General features: G+C 36.8%; 1 protein-coding gene and 1 long non-coding RNA gene across 2 annotated transcripts; one reads left to right on the forward strand and one right to left on the reverse strand.

Annotated features, from left to right (window-relative positions):
• Positions 1 to 1,350: 1,350 nt before the first annotated feature.
• On the reverse strand, positions 1,351 to 2,389 carry LOC121784588. The gene is made up of 3 exons (XR_006046736.1): positions 1,994 to 2,389; positions 1,786 to 1,926; positions 1,351 to 1,711 (listed from the first exon to the last, which is right to left on the reverse strand). It is a non-coding gene; the product is annotated as an uncharacterized LOC121784588 (long non-coding RNA).
• Positions 2,390 to 2,511: 122 nt separating this feature from the next.
• On the forward strand, positions 2,512 to 5,837 carry LOC121784296 (G-type lectin S-receptor-like serine/threonine-protein kinase At4g27290). Its single transcript, XM_042182460.1, has 8 exons — positions 2,512 to 2,522; positions 2,693 to 3,972; positions 4,101 to 4,253; positions 4,328 to 4,452; positions 4,518 to 4,728; positions 4,813 to 5,050; positions 5,124 to 5,274; positions 5,350 to 5,837. The coding sequence occupies exons 1-8, from the start codon at positions 2,512 to 2,514 to the stop codon at positions 5,635 to 5,637; spliced, it is 2,457 nt and encodes an 818-aa protein (XP_042038394.1). The 3' UTR covers positions 5,638 to 5,837.
• The last annotated feature ends 19,855 nt before the right edge of the window (positions 5,838 to 25,692 follow it).

Below are 25,692 nucleotides of genomic sequence, written 5' to 3' on the forward strand. Positions count from 1 at the left end.
TTAGCACTCGTTTGCTATTAACTTTTTATAGCTTAAAATTCATTTCTTCTTGAGTCCTTCTTCCTACTCCACTTCTTTCCACATTCGCTTTTATTTTTCACGAATACGATAGTGAAATTGTAGTGATTCGAGGTCGAACCATATTCTTCTAGGAGGGAGGCATGTATCTTAAAGCATTCTGTATCATGTGAGAAATGCCTAAATTCTCTACCCTATAGGAATCGTGCTCTACATATAAAGGATTATAAAAATAATGGAATTGTTATTCTTTTATGTATATTTTTATGTTTGGTAACTACAAATATAGAATACAAATATAGAATAGAAATAAAATGAAATAAAACGATTTTTTTAATCACTAATTACCGAGGAGAAATTACCCATCAATTAATAAACAACCTACAATCCATTTTCAGCAACGTTTATCAATACTCTACTTGCGTTGCATGCCCTCACTCAAAACTTTTGCATCATTTTAATACACATTGAATTCTCTATACAGATTGGTGTTAAGTATTATTTTTTCTAATCTGATTGGTGTTAAGAAGAGGGCAAAAGAAAAAAAAATTGTTAAAGAGAGAAAAAGAAAAAGAGAAATGGAGGATGAGAGTTTTGTTCATGTGTCATGAACACCTGCTAAGTCTGATCTCCTATGCGGGCAATGAACGTAAGTACCACTCTCAGTGTTATGGTTGTTTGAGACACTTTTTAGCCAGAGATGTAACTTATGGATGCCGCCGGTGTGGATTTATGTGGTTGTTACACAAAGAATGCATGGAAATGCCGCGAGAGATTATCATCATTTCCATCCTCCTTCACACTCACTCACTCACAATGCATTCTTCTTTAAGATACACAAAATGTGATATTTGTAATGACTGCGGTGCCACTGAGAAAGGTGACTCTTACACTCCTAAACCAACACAACCTTGCCATTGAGACGTTGGCTCTATCCTTGCAATCTCTGCAGGTATGTCGTCCATATCAACTGCACCACCTCCACGTAACACTTCTTACTATCTACTCATGTCAAACACATGCATGTTTACATTTTGGGTTTTATTAACACATACGGCTAATTGGTTTGATAACTAAAATGAAAATGAAAATGCAAATGCAAATGCAATTGATGATGAGAAAGAGTTAACAACCATTTTTCCAATAGCAGTAGATGACAAGTATGAGGAGATTATCAGACCCTTCGTTAAGCGACAAATTCTTGATGATCATGACAATCACAACATCATCAGTGGCAAGTACAGCTTCTCCAATCTACATGAGTTAACTATGTAACAAATTGATTAGCATCGATCATTTATATGAATAAGTCAAGAGCTAACAACACTCAGCATCTACCATCTTAGTTACAAGATATCCTCACTTCTAATATCAATTGAATTTATAGCAATAACTATATTCTCCTCATCTGGCTTCTAACTCAGTGATGGTGAATGTTTCCTGGCATGAAACTGTTCTGCAGCACGGACTCCTTTTGCCAAAAAATCCAGGTTCCTTAGGATCGGGTAGAATTGCTCCATCACTTCCTAACATGGAAACTATTGATGACATGACTGGCCCATATTCCGCATATTTTTGAACACATAATAACCCGACGTGTATGCATCTTTTCACTTGAGATTCAATCAATGTATTGCTCAAACATTCATCCATTAGCTCCAGATTTGTTGCCTTCTTTCCACAGCATCCATGCCTGCCCAAATATATTTGTTAGCTTCTCTAATAACATAGAACGCGAGGCTGATTGAATGACAGATGACAGATTACATGTCCCAAAAGGCTATAATAGTGGTCGCAGCCTTTGTTCTTCTTTCCACTCACAATCTCTAACAATATTACTCCCAACGCAAAGACGTCAGAATCACTGAATAGTTCCCATCAAAAGCGTATTCTGGAGCCATATAGCCACTGCATAAACTCATTAGTCATAACGCACGTACAAGGTAGCAAAAGTCTGTTACAGAAAACAGCTTACTAGGTTCCAACAACTCGTTTTGTTTTAGCATTGCATTGGTCCTCTCCAAAAATTCTTGCTAATCCAAAGTCTGAGATCTTCGGATTCAAATCTCCATCTAGTAGAATATTGCTCGTCTTTAGATCCCGATGGATAATCTTTAGTCTGGAGTCTTGATGAAGATATAGCAGCCCTCTGGAGATTCCCATGATTATGTCAAAGCGCTTAGGCCATGTCAACAGTCAACACAGTTGATGCTATCTCAATTTCTTCAATTGAGAGCCAGACACCTCACTGAAGTCACAATCAGAACAAGAAAATTGAATAGAGGATTGGAAGAATGATGAATCACCCTATCGTCTCCACATCATTAAAGTCCTCATTATGATTTGACTATGTGAATTTTATACGGAGTTATGTTCCTCTTGTGCTGAAAGTCAAAATAATACAACTAGTATTTCCTTGGTGGTTAGTTGTTGGGATTGGAATTTTGCTTCACTTAGACAAAAAAGTTAAATGTAGATATTCAAGAACAGATAATGGTGGCCGAGTCAACCTAATTGGAAAACCTGTGTTTGTCAGCCTTATCATATCTTGATTTAAATATACTAGTCAACTTAGAAATGTGTGATCTTTCCCACTACGTAGTTTGCATTTACTACCCATTCATTTCTAGTTGAATTCATTTTCAAGCTGCATTTCACCTCTATTCTGTTGAAGAAAGGAGAGTCTCGTGTTCAACAGAATTCTCTTTAAGCTGTTTCTGTCCAGCACCTTTCTGAAACTGTATGATGCAGCAGATACTCTTTTCCCAAATGAAACCATTGGTGTTGGGCAGACTTTGGTTTCCAAAAACCAAGTATTCGAGGTTGGGTTTTTCTCTCCCGCGAGCAGTTTGTTCTTGGGCATGTGGTACAAAAAAACACCCAAAGTTGTAGTTTGGGTTGCAAACAGAAACAATCCCATCACTGGTTCTGGTTCAGGTTCAGGTTCAGGAGTAGTCTTGAAAGTTTCTGAATATGGAAATATTTCTATAAGCAGACGTGGAAGCGTTATCTGGTCGGGGAATCCATCAGGGGTCGGATCAGATCCGGTCTTAAAGCTCCTGGATACCGGAAACCTGGTTGTAGTAGACTCGACAAAGCAAGGCTACATATGGCAGAGCTTTGACTACCCGACTGATAACTGGCTGCCAGGAATCAGGTTGGTGGACGATAGTGATGGTGGTGTGGATACGTATTTGAGGTCGTGGAGAACTTCCGAGGATCCTTCGCCTGGAGAGTTTGTTTACAGGATTGAGAACCAGGGCTTGCCTCAGTTGGTGGTTTACAGACAGACCAAGAAGATGTTTCGAACTGGAAGCTGGAATGGGCTTGGTTTCAGTGGCCTTCCACTCATACCAAATGCCTCCATCACAAGCTTTTCTTTCAGAGACGAGAGGTTGATATCTATATCAAGGCCGATCACCAGCTCAATTTTCTCAAGAACAACACTCGAGCCATCAGGTTTGCTAAAGAGATACAACATGAATGCTAGAATAGATACTTGGACGCATGTCCAGACGTATCCAAGAGATAAGTGCGACGCATATGATAACTGTGGAGCATATGCTTTGTGCAGCACTGAGAAACCGCAGATGTGTCAGTGTTTCAAAGGGTTCGCTCCCAAGTCGCAGAATGATTGGGACATTCAAGACTGGTCGGGTGGATGCACTAGAACGACACCACTGAATTGCCCGAATGGAGATGATGGCTTTCTAGAGGTTAAAAGGGTTAAGTACCCTGATACGTTGAGGACTTGGTTGAATACTAGCATGGGCCTCGAAGAATGCAAGGCCGAGTGCTTGAAAAACTGCAGCTGCACTGCTTGTGCTAATCCATACATTACTAATGGAGGCAGTGGCTGTGTGATGTGGTTCGGGGATCTCATTGATATCAGAGAATTTCCTGAAGCAAACGATAACCAAAGCATCTATGTTCGTCTACCGGCCTCTGAGCTAGGTAAATTTATCTGTAAAACTTGTTTCTTGCTAGATTTTCACGCTCCTTTGAAAAATGAACTATGATGTGTACATGGCTTGATTGTTATCTATAGAGAACTAAGCATGCGTGTTTGTTATCTTTTCTAGCGGGTTCTTCCACCAATGGAGAGGAAGAGACGGAAGAGGGAAAAAAGAGTGGTGCTAAAAAGCTTGTTGTGATATTTGTAGCTGCTTCTGGAGTTGTAATTCTTGCACTTTTAGGTGGAGGTGTGTTTTTTATCGTCAGACGGAGAAGAGAAGGTATAGTTTTTTTTCGGTCTATTAGCGTTCTTAACGATCTGAGGCAGTAACGCTTAACTTTTGTTCGATTACAGCATCAAAAAGTAACGATGAAGATATAGAACTGAAAATATTAAAGCTGGAAACTATAATGGCTGCAACAAATAACTTCTCTTCGGAAAACATGATCGGAGAAGGAGGTTTTGGCCCTGTATACAAGGTAACGAAGAACATGAGAGAACATGAAAAATAATAGTTTGGCATTGACCTTAAATGCATGAGCAGGGAAGTTTGTCTGCAGAAGGAGAAATAGCTGTCAAGAGATTGTCGCGAACTTCACAACAAGGCGTTGAAGAGTTCAAGAATGAAGTCATCTTGATCGCTAAACTTCAACATAGAAACCTCGTCAGGCTTTTGGGATGCTGCATTTGTGGAGAAGAAAGAATGCTGATTTATGAATACCTCCAGAATAAAAGCCTGGATCATTTCGTTTTTGGTACAGCTTAATACAAATTTCTTTGTATTAGACATGGTAAATTGAATTTCATAAAACTCACAAAGTAATGAAGTGCGGCTGCAGATCAAAACCGAAGGAAGCTTGTGACGTGGACTATGCGTTTCGACATAATCATGGGAATTGCAAGGGGACTGCTATACCTCCACCAGGACTCCAGACTAAAGATTATACACCGCGATCTCAAAACAAGCAACATCCTTCTCGACAAAGAACTGAATGCGAAAATTTCAGATTTTGGTTTAGCAAGAATTTTGGGAGAGGGACAATCTATTGCTAGAACAAGACGAGTTGTTGGGACATAGTAAGCTACTCTTACTTTTAAGAAAGGATTCGGTTAACTTGTATGGGTTGTTATGACTGATAACTTTATGCAGCGGCTATATGGCTCCTGAATACGCGATATATGGGAAGTATTCCGTGAAATCTGATGTGTTTGCGCTGGGAGTGATATTGTTAGAGATTGTGAGTGGAAGGAAGAACCGAGGGTACGGCCAAAGTGAGGACGGCCATAGCCTTTTGGGACATGTAATTTCGTCGTTAGTACTTGTCAATGAATTAATCATTTTGTATCCAAAGGACTAAAGCAATGCATTTATGCAGGCATGGTTCCTATGGAGAGAGAACAAAATATGGGAGCTAATGGATAAATGTTTGAGCAATACTTTTACTGAATCTCAAGTGAAGAGATGCATACATGTCGGACTATTATGTGTTCAAAAATTTGCAGAAGATAGGCCGCTCGTGTCATCGGTGGTTTTCATGTTAGGAAACGACGAAGCTATTATCCCCGATCCTAAGGAACCTGGGTTTTTTCCTGAAGAGAGTTCGAGCTTCGACACAAGTGTGTGTCAAGAATCAAGCACCATCACTGATGTTGAGGCCAGATGAAGAATGCTATGCGATCCATATTTTTTATCTGCACAATATTGTATTTCCCAAAACAACCAATATCTGAGTATTTCAGTATATGTGATTTGGTTTCATCATTAACACTCACTAGAAAACACTTCCCAGGTAATCGAATTATTCATTTGTACAGTAGAAAAACATACAATGTTTTTACTTCAATCTTGATGGTTTTTAGGATATATGAATGTTAAGTCTCAACTACTCCACATCTTAAAAAATGGGAAATTATCCTTGTCGCTATCAACAATGGAAATTATGGAATAAAAGTAAACAAACGTGTGAAGTAAGAAATGGGAAAAGTTGACCAATTAGACTTTTCAATTTAGAGCATCCACATGATATTTCTTTTTTTATTCTAGACTAAAACTTAAATTCCGTAAGTGTACTGGAGTTTTTTTTTATTCCGGGTTTGGGAGAAATATCCTTGTCTTCCTCCATTTGAGGTTTATTCCAGAATTGAAAATCCGGAATAAAAAAAAACTCCAGTACACTTACGGAATCTAAGTTTTAGTCTAGAACAAAAAAAGAAATATCCCTGTCTTCCTCCATTTGAGGTTTATTCCTTGCTCTTTATGATAATATAAATTTTACATATAGCTTTGACCATGGAGATAACCACGTGTTTGCTTACTCAAGCTGACTGAAACAGAAATTGAACAATTTTGAGGGAATGCGTTTTGAAATTAATTGTAATTTGATTAGGTTGAGTGTTTGTTTGAAAATTACCTTGGTATTGCATGTTTTGTGAAGGAAGATAATCAATAACAAGATCAGAAGTCTGATGAGCTTTGGATTTTTCATATTGAAATCTATATAATTATCCCTACTGAGTGCACAATGTGATTAATTTTGATTCCTCAAGATAAAATTCCAGATAGCATGATCATCACCATTAATTGGCATGAGAAAGCTTTATTCATCAAAGCCTAGTGTTTTCAGTTACTGCCAGTTAATGGACAAAGGACTCTCTAGATAAATCAATATTAGTTACAAATTATCTCTTTCATTTCTAGATATTGGACTTCGCAGATCATGTTTAGACCTGTGCTTCTCACCTTTTTTGGGAAGGCAGATCGTTGTACCTTAGTTGGCCAAAAAGTTAAACCAGGTATATAATGTTAGGTTGTGTCCTATACTCCTATTCAAATATTAATGCATAAAGTTTCTGGATAACTGCTTAGTTTGTTCTAGTCTCAGTAGTTGCATTGTTTGGCTACATAATCTGTCACTTGCATTAGTAGTATTACCTAGGTTCCTAACTGAGCATAGACATGCCAATGGAACGACACAGTGTATTTTCCTTCAGTTTGCGATTGCTGGTTGAAACTTGTGAGATGCTTAAATGTTGTGTGTCTTATATAAAAATGAATTTAAGGAAAATTAAGATATGCCACTATACTTTAGAGCCGGAGATATTGGTGTTGGTGCTTTCTGAAAACTAACAAGTACCTTTTGAGTTTTGGATTTTCCTGATGTTGGCTTTGTTCTTGTTATAGATCTTGTTCAACATATTGAGACCGTTCTTCCAGAATTGAAAATCTTCATCAGTGTTGCTCTGGTCTCTGTTACAAAAGAGCATGCTAGCTACGGAGAAAGTACTGAATCAAAGGTTTGTTTGTATTCTTGATAATTGTGATTTGATATATGTATGGGTGTTGGTGCTATCTCAATATTGATAATTTGATATGAATCTTTCTATATCAATTCAAAAAAAAAGTCAATACGTGCCAATTATCTTGATCCTAGTATTTGACCTTTTGATATATAGGCTGGCGGCTGGCCAAGGAGCACTGCTGCTGAACATTCTTCAGAAGTACTCAGAGGGTAATATATTCAACTGTTTACTCATTAGATAAGTAGATCATATAATTTCAGTCACCAAAGTTAGACCTTTATTACAGTCACTTCATCATCAATCATCCCCCTCAATAGATTTTGCACCAGCCCTGCTTTTAAATTCAATGTTCTTGTATATGAGGTGGCAAGCTAGAGTTAGACGGTACATAATTCAGATATCAGGACACTTTACTCTTCTAGACAATCTTTTAATTCTACATTGGACTTTTCATTACTCAAATGTTCCTACTTGTATCTGAGGTCATGCTAAAGTTTCAGATATTTACATTTAATAGTGATATACTAATTTTTATGCAATTGTTAACTGCTGATACTTGGATAAATAGGCTGCCGAGAGAGGAGTCTCAGTGATAGATTGTGTGTATGACTCGTTCCATAATATACGCACGTTCAAGGATGGGTGGTATACATATAGAGAACTGCAAACATTGATGTAAGCAAGTTATATTGCATCAACTCATGTATTTGTTTGTTGATGTAAATATTTTCTTATCACAGGAAATACGAGAGGAGTTGCGCTTAGAATAACGACAAGAAATACATTAATGCGCATCTGAAGTATTTTCTTGATCCTAAGCTTAGGTTATGTTAATACAGCAGGAAATCAAAGAATTGCGGGAGCTGGTAAAGGTCCTTAGTCAAAAAGTTCAAGAGATGAGAAGAAGTGAAAAGATTTAGCTTGTGTTAGGTTTTGACATTTATATTTTCTATTCTAGCTTCATGGTCTTCTAAGTTGTGAAACTATGGCTTGATAGATCATTTTGGAAGATTCAAATCATTCGTTTGGTTGTAAAAAAATAGTTATTTTTTATTCTATGTAAAATTTGGTTTTTTTATTCTTTTGATTAATTTCATATAATTTTATAAAAATAAACACTAATATTAATTTGAAAAAATAATACTGATAATTATAAAAATTATAGAATTTTCTGAAAAAAAATATCAATTTGCGAGCACAACTGTGCTTGCAAATAAGCTAGAAAATGGGTTTAATTTCGAGCACATTGCCAGCACAAGAGAGGTTCTAGGATATTTGCAAGCAAAAAAGATGCTTGCAAAGTAATAATTTGACTAACAAATTTTGAAAGCCATTTTGCAAGCACTGGTCAATGTGCTCACAAATTTTTAGCATGTGCTTGCAATTTTTGCAACAAGCCAAATGGGTAACACCCTTCGTGCTCGCAAAGTGCTTGCAAAATGACGTTTTGCAAGCATATTTGGTTATTTGCAAGCATTTTGGTGCTTGCAAAACACCTTTTTTTAGTGTTAATCTAGATACAAAATTGACCAGATTAATTTACCCAAACCAAAACTAAACGCATGCTAGCTATTCCTCGTCTCATAATAGATGTCATACTTTTGTGATGACAATGTTGTTAGGAATGCGGAGCACACCTGGGTGATTAGGTAAAATTTTAGAGCGTGAGGAGACAAGGCGCGAGCCATAAATCGGGGTGCAATAGTGTAAAAATTGAACAATGTTGCAGTTTTATTTGTACTAGTTTTATACTCGTGCGATGCACAACTGATTTACATGTCAGTATTTTTAAAATACGGATCTTACGTTAAAACAACACAATTACCGGTAGAATCGCAACCAACATCATCATCATCACAACCAACACCATCATCATCCTCAACATATAAAAATTGTAGAGTGTAGAAACCTGAAGCTTATCCTTTCACATCCACTTCAGAGGCGACTAAGCAGAATAAGCAAAAGATTTAGCTTGTGTTAGGTTTTCACATCCACTCCAGAGGCCCTTCCAGCTTCTTCATGGCAAATACTGTACAGCACTTCGAGGATGAGAAAATGAAGGGACCGATAGATGTTGACAAGATGGTCACGAACTACCACAAACTGTGACCAATTATTGAAATTATGTCTTCTTCAAACATGAAGTTTGGGTTCTGTATTGTTTTTTTTGTGTAGATGATTTGACTAGTGTTTTGATTTGGTGACTGCTCGTACTTAAAACAAGATGGTTTTATTTTGGTGTAGCTTATGTTGGTGACGTAATTTGAATGTTCTTTGTTGCGTACTTGTTTGATGGCATGTAATTCTATGATTTTTGGATGCTTAAGATGAAAGGTTGTCAGGGAATAAACAACAATATTTTCTGTTTTGTACTGCAATATGTGAAGCATTACACTGCAATTACGATGCTTGAAAAATTGAACCCTTTAGGAAGCAAAAACCAATTAATGAGAATGTAATCTCGGACCAATAGTATAAAATTACCAATTAACTAAATTGTATTGTTCAAGTACTAATGTAATTGACTGAAGACTGCAAATCACAAAGCAATAGTAAGCACTACGGTGAGAACAAAACTGCAATCGGTTCAATACTAACAATCATTCAACCAAAACTGCAACATGAGTACTTCACATACAATACTAACAATCATTCAACCAATAATGCACATTACAATACAAATGATGCTCTGCAATATTTGGTAATAAACAATATTATAACATTGTAAATGATGCACTGCAATATGAGTATATTATATATAATACCAACAATCATTCAACCAATGATGCACATTACAATATACACGATGCACAGCAATATTGTAAACGATACACTGCAATATTTGGTGATATACAATACTACAATATTGTAAATGATGCACTACAATATATAACCAGCAATACTGCACTATCACATATATAACCAGCACAACTCAGTTCAGCAACTAAACAAATTTGTAACAACATTATATATGAAAATAGAATTCCAAGACGCACATCACAATACACATGAATGCAAGATATGGTATAATAATGCACTGTAATGTTGTAAATGAGCACTGCAATATTTGGTGATAAACAATATTGCAATATTGGAAATTATGCACTGCAATGTATAACTAGAAATATTGCAGTGCTCATTTACAACATTACAGTGCATTATTATACCATATCTTGCATTCATGTGTATTGTGATGTGCGTCTTGGAATTCTATTTTCAAACTAATAAAGCAATGCAGCGAAAACAATAAAGCAAGCAAGCAACAATTAAATCATCCATCCACCAAACAACAACATCCAAAAAAAATACAATGGATACAATAAACTAGCCAATCGAGCGCAAATCTAGGTTTCCAAAAAATCTACGCAAATCATCAGAAATTGAGTCCAAACGTCAGATTCATACAACAAATCTCTCAAAAAACACCGATCGACATTAAACAGACCAGAAATCAGAGGAATTATACTTCAATCGCGCAACCACGAAAAAAATCATACAAACATGAATATAAATCGATAAATACGGAAACACAAACACTAATTTGCACACACAGTAATATTTTCCAAAACGAAGTCCAATCAAATTGCAAATAGTTCCGATCAAATTACCTTGTCGCCGAAAAACCAAAACGCGGCATAGAGGTGGACTGAAATCGTGGTGTAGAGGCGATTCGAAATCCCGATTAAATTGCTGCAAGAGGGAGCGGCAGTTTGAATTCGCCGACGCACGGTATAGAGGAGGTTTGGGGAGAGAGAAAGAGTTGAAAATGATTTACGGTTTTCAGAGAAGAGGAGGATTGGGGAGAGAGAGATGGAGTCGATACAGATTAACCCCCTCCCCCCAAAAAAAATAAAATTGGGGGTGTTCCAAATTTAATTCAACTTCAATTTTTCAAAATGACTAAATTAGCCCCGACAACAATTCTTAATACACTAGACAGCAACATCTACTCTGTTTGCAACATTTAATCATGAGCGTTGGATTTCCAGATCTAATGGACTATATTGGTGGTACGATGTTACTCTATCTATGGTGGCACCATAGTGCTCCCCCAATATATATATATATATATATATATATGGTTGTATTCATTTCCTTTTCTCATATTTCCTCCTTTTTCCTTCTTAATCTCAACCGTGTATTTTCTCCATCCAATGGCCGAAAATTTTGAAATTAAATATTACATTTTAATCATGTTTAATACGCAGAAGGGTATAATAGAGAAACTATTTGTTGGTGGTTATGGAAATATCCATGATTTACTCCCTTCATGATCTTGCCTTTTATTTTTTCTCACGCAGTTAGACTCAATGTTTCCTTCTTCCATGTTTGCAATTTTCATAAAATTTTTCCGACATTGCAATTGTCGAGTCTCGTTTGCCGGATTCTAGGTCTTACCGTATTGGTTCGCCGGCGTTGTTGCAATCGTTTTCCCGTCAATAATGGAAGAAGGTAATACAATTGTTTTGTTCTCCGTGTGCGTGTAGATGTCTAGGTATCGGAGGTATGAATAACAATTCAGATCTGTAAATCTGCCTGTGCTGCTTATTGGGCACGTATTTCGTGTGTTTTGTTATATTGGGAAATAAATTTGGCCAGGTTTCAGTTGTTTTCCATTAGGGTTCTTGGCATGGCTTGTGGTTACCCAATTTTGGGGGCTAGAGAATTAGTGTAGGGTTATTGCAATGTATAGGATTGAGTAAAGAATGAGCGATACTGATTATGAAACATTCCTTCATGGTTTAGCTCTCGGTTTGTCCGTTTTAAACGCTACAAGTAATGCACAATTTGATGAAGTATAATGAAAATTTTTCACTATATAATTCATAATAAGTGTGCTGCGCTGTATAGGGTATAAATATGGGGTTATAGTATTGATGTTTATCACACGTTTCTTGTGTCCCGTTAGGGTTTAATAATCCTAGGGGCTAGGGTATAGTACCTACTCTTTAATAAAAACATATAAGAAGAGCTTGAGTTCGACCTAAAAATAAATCTCGTCAGATTCCACTGTACATATTGTACTTTCTAAACTTGGTTTAAATAATGCACCCAATGAATATTCCTAATGCATTGTATTAACTGTATAATGCATAATCCGTTATGCGCGATGTATAGGTTATACGAATATTTGAAGGACCGCTAGTATGCAGGCGATTTCGATGTTTTATGGTTTTCTTAGACGGTTTGAGACCGACATCGATGTATTACGTGCATTTGTAGGTGGCGTTGAAGAACTTGGTCACTCTCTTGAAACTGGTACTCCGGCAACCTCAGCTGCTGAGAAGAGGCGTATGGTTGAAGAGTTTTATGGAATGGTAAGGCCTGAATCTGTTGCGGTTCATCCTCCGGATGTCGTGAAGACGAAGGGTCACGCCAACAGCTCTGCGAGTCGTCTGATTTCAAAGAGAGAGAAGGCAATAAAGGATGCAACAAGGCCTCTTAGACGGTGTAAGGCGTGCGATGAGATGGGTCATCACGACTCCAGGAACTGTTCACTGCTTAAAGAGATGACGATGGAGAAAGATGCGCGCAAGGGTAAAAGAACAGCTTGAGTTATGTTATTTAAACAGCGCTTCAAAGCTTTTGGTTGGGCTCTATTAGTATTGTTGTTCAAATTTGTTGACGTACTGTTATATGTTGAAACAGGTGGTTGTTGCATTAGTAGAATGTGTTGGTTAATTATTGGATTATATATAAGTCAGAGTACTGTATATATGTGTGTAGTTAACTCAATGACGCCATGGATACTTGTGTTCCCTACTGCCTGCCAAATAATAAACATTTGTTGATGCATAACGCACGATTTTATGAAAATAATGCACAAATAACCCGGATAAATGTAATCTCCCAAATACAAAAGTACGTATAATGACAGTAAACAATTAGTCGCCTGTAAAGGACTACACAAAATCAATTTAAGCATATAATCAGGATAAATCTCATAATGCATAATATATTGTAAATAATGGTTTAACAAGTATTCATAATGCACTACATAAACAAACGTACTGCACATAATATATTTCTGAATAAGTGCATTATTTGTGTTATACCGTGCATTATATACTGTGTTATTTTACATAACGTGGAATACGTTAAGGATCCTTTAAGTAAATGCACAACATCAAAACAGTAAGTCACACAGAATTTGTTGATGCATAACACACTCTTTTAAATAAATAATGTGCATTTCTACTCTACGTAACTATATCCCCTTTTCCAAAAACAATGCATCCCATAACATAAGTAATGTCAATTTTTTTTTTGGCTGATATGGACGGTGACGCTTCACTAATATAATATACCAATTACAAAAGTACGCAAAAAACTAAACGAGTTGTAAATGCTTCGCTTAAAGAAAGTCGTAAATCAAATAACATATTTTACACCCCCCTACTATATGGTACTGTATAATGTATTTGTGCGTTGTTTGTTGTACAAGATGCACAATGTATCGTGTCATTTACATTATGTGGGATGTAATATGCATTATTACTAAATAATGCAATCATCTTTAACAATAATGCACAAAGAAATAAAAGTAATGCACGTATTATAAGTTTGAATAATTACTTGTAATCCATTCATACTACATATTCCAAAAACATTGTCAACTCCTAACACGCATCTTAATGGTGCAAAAAACTTCAGTATCAAATTCACAAATCAACCACAAAGTCAAGGATTTCGTTAACCCATCAACCTATATGCAAAACCATCACTCGCTACAGACCATAATTTTCAACCCACCTCTCGAAATTGAACTTTGCAGGTCTCTCTTTCCAATACTTTGTCGCTTTATTTTGGTTTGCAGAACCTCGGGTGTTGTGCGCACAGGTAAGGAGCGTCCGTGCAATCTTGATTCTACACATCTCTAAGCCTTTTGTTCCTTTTGCACTCAGCCCGCAATCCCAATCCTTTTCTTTCTCCCCAAGGTACGTTTCCATGTGGCGCATTACGTACACACCATTCTCCATTGTGACCACGTTGTTCCTCCACGGCATTGAGACCACATTAGTAGTGCAGCTTCGTACGAGATCGGCCATTTTTGTTTCTTTGCATTTGTCCAGTGCAGCACCCACGAACTTCCTCTGCAACAAATAGAAATTGTCTTGTGCATTAGCATTATTGAATTTTTTTGTGCTAATATACATCAACACCGATTAAGCGCATTACGTACCAGCAGAGAGGGTATGTGTCCATACTTGTCGCCGAACGTTGCATGAGATTCAGCAAGGCTGTGGTCTATTATATTCATATTTCCATCCGTGACATCAAAACAGACCACGTACTGATGTCGTTCACCCCAGATGGGGAAGAATAACTATGTAATGAAGAACACATTAAAATATCTTGTATAACATATTTATCCATTTAATCAACAACCTGGATCTTTGTTTGTAATGTGAGTCAATTAACAAATACAATCAACACCTCTGCTGTGCTTCCTATTATCCTCATTATACTCTTTTATAATGCAAAATGTATTCGACATAATGCAACTATAATACGACATAATGCATTTTGTACACCGAAAAATGCATACGTATTACACCAAATAAGTAGTAACCAATGTCAACAATACATCACAGCTTCATAATGCACTACCCAAACGCAGGAGTAACCATATTGAAGCTTGTCTGAGTTTCTTAAACATCTAAGCCACTTAACATATTTATGCCTGCTAAAGACATCATAATGCACAATATATGATATATAATGCACATTCCAAAATAACTAATCCATAACATAACCATATGCACACTTTGGCAGAGTCACAACACGTATTAATACATATTATACCCAGAATAATGCAGATATCATGAAACATAATGCTCGGTCCACAATAGATAATGCACAAAATTAATTGTGCCTAAGTGTAGTGCTTAACAAAAAACCACCCTAAATAATGCATAAGTTACGCCACATAATGCCACTTACATATATACATAATGCATTGAGTTCACCCAATAATGCACATGTAATACACACAAAGACTAGTATACCATATCAACACTAAAACTCAAGGTCAGCCACACACTACACCATATGCATAAACACGGATTCATAATGCACCTCCCACACCAAACAATAACAATATGTAAACTTTGACATAGTTGCTTACACCACAGAATCAGTACCCGTTCAGGTACAACATATCTTGCAAAAATACTACCTATAATGCGTTTGCCAAAGCAGATAATGCAGATATCAAGTAACATACTGCATAGACCACAATAAATAATGCATACACATAATTGTGCATAAGTGTAAGGCTTAACCATAAACACCACACAATGCGTTGTGTACACCCACAAATGCACATGTAATACACACGAAGACTAGTATACCATATCAAGTCTGCAACTCATGCTCAGTCATACACTCCACCAAATGCATTGTTACGGAATCATAATGCACCTCCCACACCACACAATACCAATATGTAAACTTTGACAGAGTTGCTTAAACCACAGAATCAGTCCCCGTATTACTACATAATATCAACAGCATAATGCAAATATTATGTTACATAATGCGTAGAACAACATAGTTAATTCATAAGTATAATATTGTCTGAATCTAGTCAGTTATAATCAGCACAGCCTACATAATGCATCATATAATGCACATAATGACACTTACATATAGACATACTGCATTAAGCAAACATGGAACAATCGTACCACAAAATCGACCTATAAGATATTGAATTCCAAAAGCAGAGCCGCAAATTTACCTGCAACTTGGGATGGTTGTGAGCGTGGACGTCCTCGCTTAGGCATATTCTATCTGTCTGGCAACAACGAAATCAAAATTAAAAAACAAACAACCAGATTAAATGAAACCCATTCGGATACAGAGCAATGTCAACACAGACTATATAACACACTCGACCATCAAAATTCATGCTTTTAGACCCACATCTATAAATTCCGGTGAGAATTTATTGTCCTGCCACATTTGTCGCTGTTTCACGGTATAGGTATCGCACAAACTCAATAAATAAAGCACAGAAACGTACCCTGATGCCGGTAGGGTTTCGTTGTTACGAACGACGACGGATGTGGGATGAAATTGTGGACACTTGCGGTGGATTACTCTAAAGCGTTGCAATTTTTTCACAGATCTAGGGTTTGGGGAGCGGCGATAGTGGAGAGAGTGGAGAGTTGGCAGATTTGGTGTTCAGCGTTTAATGACGAGAATGGAGAGTTGGAAGTTTCGAATGTCGATAATTACGGCCTTTCCAAATTCTGGCGGTTTTAATATTGTACAATTACTATTTTAGCCTTATAATGCACACACACAGGTACCATAATGCAACACGGATACACATTGGAATTGTCAATCTGGACCGTTGGTTTAGTAGATCTAACGCCTACGAATGAGAAGAAGAAAGGATGTTTTGATTAAAAAGGAGAATAATGCTCCCCTATATATATATATATATATATATATATATATATATATATATATATAGTTGTGATCATATGATAACCCCCAATTTGTGTGATAACCCTATAACCAAATCTGGACCACACATATTTTCTAATCTTGTGACTGAGATTCAAACTTAGATTTACTTCATAAAAAAAGGCGCAGGGGGTAAATATGTCATTTCTCTCATTTAATTTCTGAATTTCGCTCCATTCTTTCATTCTCTCTCTGTTCGATTCTCTCCTCTTTCTCAACAATTTTGTTTCCATATTCCTCTTCTCATCGATTTTGTTCCCAAATTTTATGGTGTTGAGGGAAGAATTCTGGTTAATGAAGCTTCTGAAGCGGCAGACGACGCCGGATCTGGAACAGAATCGCACCGTCTCTTCCTGGAAGAAGGCCGGCCGAGAAATGTTGACTCTCCTCGCCACTGTCGTTAGACAAAGCTAGAGAGTCTTAATTTCGTTCCAAAAATAATTGTACCATAAAAAATGAGAAAGATGGTGCATGTACAATTTGATTGGTACACCTCAAAACTCTATATATATCTTTCTTTTAATATCAGCTGAAACTAAACTCAGCATCAACTCAGTTTTATATTTAATTTGATGATGATTTTATTCGAATGGGTGAGATCTTCTTTATTTGTTCAGTAAAAAAAATTTGAAAGAGATTTTAGTGTCTTTTTTATCTGTAATCTTGCCTAGTAGTTAAACATAATAAATCATTTTTTGTATAGTTGTCTACATGTTGTTCATTTTAATGATGCTAAAATGATAGTTTTGCTGGATAGAATGATACTCTGAGTTGATAAAATGATAGTTTTGCCGGATAGAATGATACTCTGAATTGATAAAATGATACTTTTACTTTTATCCCCTGAAACTATCATTTTATCCCCTGAAACCATCATTTTATCCAGTGCAACTATCATTTTACCTTCTGAAACTATCATTTTATCCCCTGAATTTATCATTTTATCCCCTGAAACCATCATTTTATCAAGTGCAACTATCATGTTACCTTCTGAAACTATCATTTTATCCCCTGAAACCATCATTTTATCCAGTGCAACTATCATTTTACCTTCTGAAACTATCATTTTATCCCCTGAATTTATCATTTTATCCCCTGAAACCATCATTTTATCAAGTGCAACTATCATGTTACCTTCTGAAACTATCATTTTATCCCCTGAAACTATCATTTTATCCCCTGAAACCATCATTTTATCAAGTGCAACTATCATTTTACCTTCTGAAGCTATCATTTTATCACCTGAAACTATCATTTTATCCCCTGAAACTATCATTTTATCCCCTGAAATCATCATTTTATGAAGTGCAACTATCATTTTACCTTCTGAAACTATCATTTTATCCCATGAAACTATCATTTTATCTCTTGAAACTATCATTTATCCCCTGAAATGATAGTTGAATTGCATGGATGAATAAGTATCCAACTTTAGAGGTTGATGACTGTGCAGTGACCTGCCTCTTTCTCAACTCAACAACCAATTCAACACCACACCCACTAGCCCAACTCACACAACACTAATACTCCATGTTTTGGTAATCGTTTAAGATTTCCAACACTATATGTTTTATTACTGCATATTGTGGGATGGGATTCAAGCTTCTTCATAATTACAGTTGTTTCTTCGATAATTTTTTTATTTTCGTGCATCATAATTGTTTCACTGATGTTAACTGATTATGAAAATCGTATGGCCTTTGTATTATGTTTACATGGTTAGATTTATAGTTGTTTTGCAAATAAGAGTGAAGTGAAATCATAATAAGAGTGACGTGTTTTGTGAACAAGAGTGAAGTGTTTTCTGAACAAGAGTGATGTGTTTTGAGAAAAAGAGTGAAGTGTTTTCTGAACAAGAGTGATGTGTTTTCCGAACAAGAGTGATGTGTTTTGTGAATAATAGTGAAGTAAAATCATAATAAGAGTGAAGTGTTTTCTAAACAAAAGTGATGTGTTTTGTGAACAAGAGTGAAATAAATCAGAATAAGAGTGATGTGTTTTCTGAACAAGAGTGATGTGTTTTGTGAACAAGAGTGAAGTAAAATCAGAATAAGAGTGATATGTTTGTGAACAAGAGTGAAGTGTTTTTTGAACAAGAGTGATGTGTTTTGTGAAAAAGAGTGAAGTGTTTTCTGAACAAGAGTGATGTGTATTTTGAACAAGAGTGAAGTGTTTTCTGAACAACAGTGATGTGTTTTGTGAACAAGAGTGAAGTAAAATCAGAATAAGAGTGATGTGATTTCTGAACAAGAGCGATGTGTTTTGTGAACAAGAGTGATGTAAAATCAAAATAAGAGTGATGCGTTTTGTGAACAAGAGTGAAGTGCAACTTGAAGGGGCTGGCAGCGGAAGCGTGCGGACAAAACGGATCACATGAATTTGATCTATTTAGCAGATTATTTAGACAAAATCTATTTGCGTAATTATCACATGTATCATGCTCATAACTTGAATTAAAACACGCTTTAGCACTTAAAATTCCAAAAACATGCTTACTACGGAATTAGCCAATTTAACTCGTTGATTCAATCAAGAATCGATGATGGCTTGCTCCGTCTCCACGTGAAGATCTTCAATACAAGACCTCAGATGATCTTCTGACTGGTGTCCCGAACTATACGCTGATATTTGTGTGGGCAAATCTCACCAACGTACTAGGACTCGAATAATGGAAGACAGAACTCAGCTTACGGAGGAGAGCACAATTTTCGAAAATCACTCTTTAGAGGGGGGACGAAAATTTGACAAAATAATTGTTGTTTTTTCTGTCTCCTTTATTTTCCAATTTATTTAAGTCACATATTGGGCCCAGTTAGGGATCTAAGGAAGAATCTGAACAGACCTCACCCAATTAGCTTTTTACTAATTAAATTGAACCCACAATTTAATATAAGCTTATATTAGAATATTACGAGCAGCCACTACAGAAGTAATATTGCACTGCCTTCCAAATCAGAAATTACAAGTATTCCGGGTTTCCTTTAATTGTATTTGATTTATTTCCCGCGCTTAAGATGGAAACATCCATTAATTAATTAATGTCTGCTATAGACTTAATTAATTAACATATTTCGAATTCCAAGAGTGGACTTAGCAAGAAACTCTTATTTATTATTCATAGAGTAATCAAACTCTAACTAGCTAGGTTCCGAATAATAAAACCTCGTTTCGAGCTCCTCTTGTGGATGTTATCAAACGAGACTATCCTCGCGCACGTTTCAACATAATAGCAATCCTAGCACCTCTAGATAATGATCACCACTACTCAATATACCTGGATCGTTGGGTTACGAAAAACCCGCACCTTTGGTAAGTCAAAGTAGTGGATACTCAATATCGTATGCTCTGAAGGGGCTGGCAGCGGAAGCGTGCGGACAAAACGGATCACATGAATTTGATCTATTTAGCAGATTATTTAGACAAAATCTATTCGCGTAATTATCACATGTATCATGCTCATAACTTGAATTAAAACATGCTTTAGCACATAAAATTCCTAAAACATGCTTACTACGGAATTAGCCAATTTACCTCGTTGATTCAATCAAGAATCGATGATGGCTTGCTCCGTCTCCACGTGAAGATCATCAATACAAGACCTCGGATCTTCTGACTGGTGTCCCGGATTATACGCTGATATTTGTGTGGGCAAATCTCACCAACGTACTAGGACTCGAATAATGGAAGACAGAACTCAGCTCACGGAGGGAGCACAATTTTTGAAAACTCTCTCAAGAGGGGGGGACGAAAATTTGACAAAATAATTGTTGTTTTTTCTCTCTCCTTTATTCTCCAATTTATTTAAGTTACATATTTGGCCCAGTCAGGGATCTAAGGAAGAATCTGGAACAGGCCTCACCTAATTAGCTTTTTACTAATTAAATTGAACCCACAATTTAATATAAGCTTATATTGGAATATTACGAGCAGCCACTACAGAAGTAATATTGCACTGCCTTCCAAATCCGAAATTACAAGTATTCCGGGTTTCCTTTAATTGTATTTGATTTATTTACCGCGCTTAAGATGGAAATATCCATTAATTAATTAATGTCTGCTATAGACTTAATTAATTAACATATTTCGAATTCCAAGAGTGGACTTAGCAAGAAACTCTTATTTATTATTCATAGAGTAATCAAACTCTAACTAGCTAGGTTCCAAATATAAAAGCTCGTTTCGAGCTCCTCTTGTGGATGTTATCAAACGAGACTCTCCTCGCGCACGTTTCAACATAATAGCAATCATAACACCTCTAGATAATGATCACCACTACCCAATATACCTGGATCGTTGGGTTACGAAAAACCCACACCTTTGGTAAGTCAAAGTAGTGGATACTCAATATCGTATGCTCTGAAGGGGCTGGCAGCGGAAGCGTGCGGACAAAACGGATCACATGAATTTGATCTATTTAGCAGATTATTTAGACAAAATCTATTCGCGTAATTATCACATGTATCATGCTCATAACTTAAGTTAAAACATGCTTTAGCACATAAAATTCCTAAAACATGCTTACGACGGAATTAGGCAATTTACCTCATTGATTCAATCAAGAATCGATGATGGATTGCTCCGTCTCCACGTGAAGATCTTCAATACAAGACCTCGGACTTTCTGACTGGTGTCCCGGACTGTACGCTGATATTTGTGTGGGCAAATCTCACCAACGTACTAGGACTCGAATAATGGAAGACAGAACTCAGCTCACGTAGGGAGCACAATTTTTGAAAACTCTCTCAAGAGGGGGGGGGGACGAAAATTTGACAAAATAATTGTTGTTTTTTCTGTCTCCTTTATTCTCCAATTTATTTAAGTCACATATTGGGCCTAGTCAGGGATCTAAGGAAGAATCTGGAACATGCCTCACCCAATTAGCTTTTTACTAATTAAATTGAACCCACAATTTAATATAAGCTTATATTGTAATATTACGAGCAGCCACTACAGAAGTCATATTGCACTGCCTTCCAAATCTGAAATTACAAGTATTCCGGGTTTCCTTTAATTGTATTTGATTTATTTCCCGCGCTTAAGAAGGAAATATCCATTAATTAATTAATGTCTGCTATAGACTTAATTATTTAGCATATTTCGAATTCCAAGAGTGGACTTAGCAAAAACTCTTATTTATTATTCATAGAGTAAACAAACTCCAACTAGCTAGGTTCCGAATAATAAAACCTCGTTTCGAGCTCCTCTTGTGGATGTAATCAAACGAGACTGTCCTCGCGCACGTTTCAACATAATAGCAATCCTAGCACCTCTAGATAATGATCACCACTACCCAATATACATGGATCGTTGGGTTGCGAAAAACCCGCACCTTTGGTAAGTCAAAGTAGTGGATACTCAATATCGTATGCTCTGAAGGTGCTGGCAGCGGAAGCGTGCGGACAAAACGGATCACATGAATTTGATCTATTTGGCAGATTATTTAGACAAAATCTATTCGCGTAATTATCACATGTATCATGCTCATAACTTGAATTAAAACATGCTTTAGCACATAAAATTCCTAAAACATGCTTACTACGGAATTAGCCAATTTACCTCGTTGATTCAATCAAGAATCGATGATGGCTTGCTCCGTCTCCACGTGAAGATCTTCAATACAAGACCTCGGATCTTCTGACTGGTGTCCCGGACTATACGCTGATATTTGTGTGGGAAAATCTCACCAACGTACTAGGACTCGAATAATGGAAGACAGAACTCAGCTCACGGAGGAGAGCACAATTTTTTAAAATCACTCTTTAGAGGGTGGACGAAAATTTGACAAAATAATTGTTGTTTTTTCTGTCTCCTTTATTCTCCAATTTATTTAAGTCACATATTGGGCCCAGTCAGGGATCTAAGGAAGAATCTGGAACAGGCCTCACCCAATTAGCTTTTTACTAATTAAATTGAACCCACAATTTAATATAAGCTTATATTGGAATATTACGAGCAACCACTACAGAAGTCATATTGCACTGCCTTCCAAATCCGAAATTACAAGTATTACGGGTTTCCTTTAATTGTATTTGATTTATCTCCCGCGCTTAAGATGGAAACATCCATTAATTAATTAATGTCTGCTATAGACTTAATTAATTAACATATTTCGAATTCCAAGAGTGGACTTAGCAAGAAACTCTTATTTATTATTCATAGAGTAATCAAACTCCAACTAGCTAGGTTCCAAATATAAAACCTCGTTTCGAGCTCCTCTTGTGGATGTTATCAAACGAGACTCTCCTCGCGCACGTTTCAACATAATAGCAATCCTAGCACCTCTAGATAATGATCACCACTACCCAATATACCTGGATCGTTGGGTTACGAAAAACCCGCACCTTTGGTAAGTCAAAGTAGTGGATACTCAATATCGTATGCTCTGAAGGGGCTGGCAGCGGAAGCGTGCGGACAAAACGGATCACATGAATTTGATCTATTTAGCAGATTATTTAGACAAAATCTATTCGCGTGATTATCACATGTATCATGCTCATAACTTGAATTAAAACATGCTTTAGCACATAAAATTCCTAAAACATGCTTACGACGGAATTAGCCAATTTACCTCGTTGATTCAATCAAGAATCGATGATGGCTTGCTCCGTCTCCACGTGAAGATCTTCAATACAAGACCTCGGATCTTCTGACTGGTGTCCCGGACTATACGCTGATATTTGTGTGGGCAAATCTCACCAACGTACTAGGACTCGAATAATGGAAGACAGAACTCAGCTCACGGAGGGAGCACAATTTTTTAAAACTCTCTCAAGAGGGGGGGGGAAGGGACGAAAATTTGACAAAATAATTGTTGTTTTTTCTGTCTCCTTTATTCTCCAATTTATTTAAGTCACATATTGGGCCCAGTCAGGGATCTAAGGAAGAATCTGGAACAGGCCTCACCTAATTAGCATTTTACTAATTAAATTGAACCCACAATTTAATATAAGCTTATATTGGAATATTACGAGCAGCCACTACAGAAACAATATTGCACTGCCTTCCAAATCCGAAATTACAAGTATTCCGGGTTTCCTTTAATTGTATTTGATTTATTTCTCGTGCTTAAGATGGAAATATCCATTAATTAATTAATGTCCGCTATAGACTTAATTAATTAACATATTTCGAATTCCAAGAGTGGACTTAGCAAGAAACTCTTATTTATTATTCATAGAGTAATCAAACTCCAACTAGCTAGGTTCCAAATATAAACCTCGTTTCGAGCTCCTCTTGTGGATGTTATCAAACGAGACTCTCCTCGCGCACGTTTCAACATAATAGCAATCCTAACACCTCTAGATAATGATCACCACTACCCAATATACCTGGATCGTTGGGTTACGAAAAACCCGCACCTTTGGTAAGTCAAAGTAGTGGATACTCAATATCGTATGCTCTGAAGGGGCTGGCAGCGGAAGCGTGCGGACAAAACGGATCACATGAATTTGATCTATTTAGCAGATTATTTAGACAAAATCTATTCGCGTGATTATCACATGTATCATGCTCATAACTTGAATTAAAACATGCTTTAGCACATAAAATTCCTAAAACATGCTTACGACGGAATTAGCCAATTTACCTCGTTGATTCAATCAAGAATCGATGATGGCTTGCTCCGTCTCCACGTGAAGATCTTCAATACAAGACCTCGGATCTTCTGACTGGTGTCCCGGACTATACGCTGATATTTGTGTGGGCAAATCTCACCTACGTACTAGGACTCGAATAATGGAAGACAGAACTCAGCTCACGGAGGGAGCACAATTTTTTAAAACTCTCTCAAGAGGGGGGGGGGAGGGACGAAAATTTGACAAAATAATTGTTGTTTTTTCTGTCTCCTTTATTCTCCAATTTATTTAAGTCACATATTGGGCCCAGTCAAGGATCTAAGGAAGAATCTGGAACAGGCCTCACCTAATTAGTTTTTTACTAATTAAATTGAACCCACAATTTAATATAAGCTTATATTGGAATATTACGAGCAGCCACTACAGAAATAATATTGCACTGCCTTCCAAATCCGAAATTACAAGTATTCTGGGTTTCCTTTAATTGTATTTGATTTATTTCCCGCGCTTAAGATGGAAATATCCATTAATTAATTAATGTCTGCTATAGACTTAATTAATTAACATATTTCGAATTCCAAGAGTGGACTTAGCAAGAAACTCTTATTTATTATTCATAGAGTAATCAAACTCCAACTAGCTAGGTTCCAAATATAAAACCTCGTTTCGAGCTCTTCTTGTGGATGTTATCAAACGAGACTCTCCTCGCGCACGTTTCAACATAATAGCAATCCTAACACCTCTAGATAATGATCACCACTACCCAATATACCTGGATCGTTGGGTTACGAAAAACCCACACCTTTGGTAAGTCAAAGTAGTGGATACTCAATATCGTATGCTCTGAAGGGGCTGGCAGCGGAAGCGTGCGGACAAAACGGATCACATGAATTTGATCTATTTAGCAGATTATTTAGACAAAATCTATTCGCGTAATTATCACATGTATCATGCTCATAACTTGAATTAAAACATGCTTTAGCACATAAAATTCCTAAAACATGCTTACGACGGAATTAGGCAATTTACCTCGTTGATTCAATCAAGAATCGATGATGGATTGCTCCGTCTCCACGTGAAGATCTTCAATACAAGACCTCGGATCTTCTGACTGGTGTCCCGGACTGTTTGCTGATATTTGTTTGGGCAAATCTCACCAACGTACTAGGACTCGAATAATGGAAGACAGAACTCAGCTCACGGAGGGAGCACAATTTTTGAAAACTCTCTCAAGAGGGGTGGGGACAAAAATTTGACAAAATAATTGTTGTTTTTTCTGTCTCCTTTATTCTCCAATTTATTTAAGTCACATATTGGGCCCAGTCAGGGATCTAAGGAAGAATCTGGAACAGGCCTCACCCAATTAGC

This window comes from Salvia splendens, chromosome 21, assembly GCF_004379255.2.
Source record: "Salvia splendens isolate huo1 chromosome 21, SspV2, whole genome shotgun sequence".
Taxonomy (NCBI): domain Eukaryota; kingdom Viridiplantae; phylum Streptophyta; class Magnoliopsida; order Lamiales; family Lamiaceae; genus Salvia; species Salvia splendens.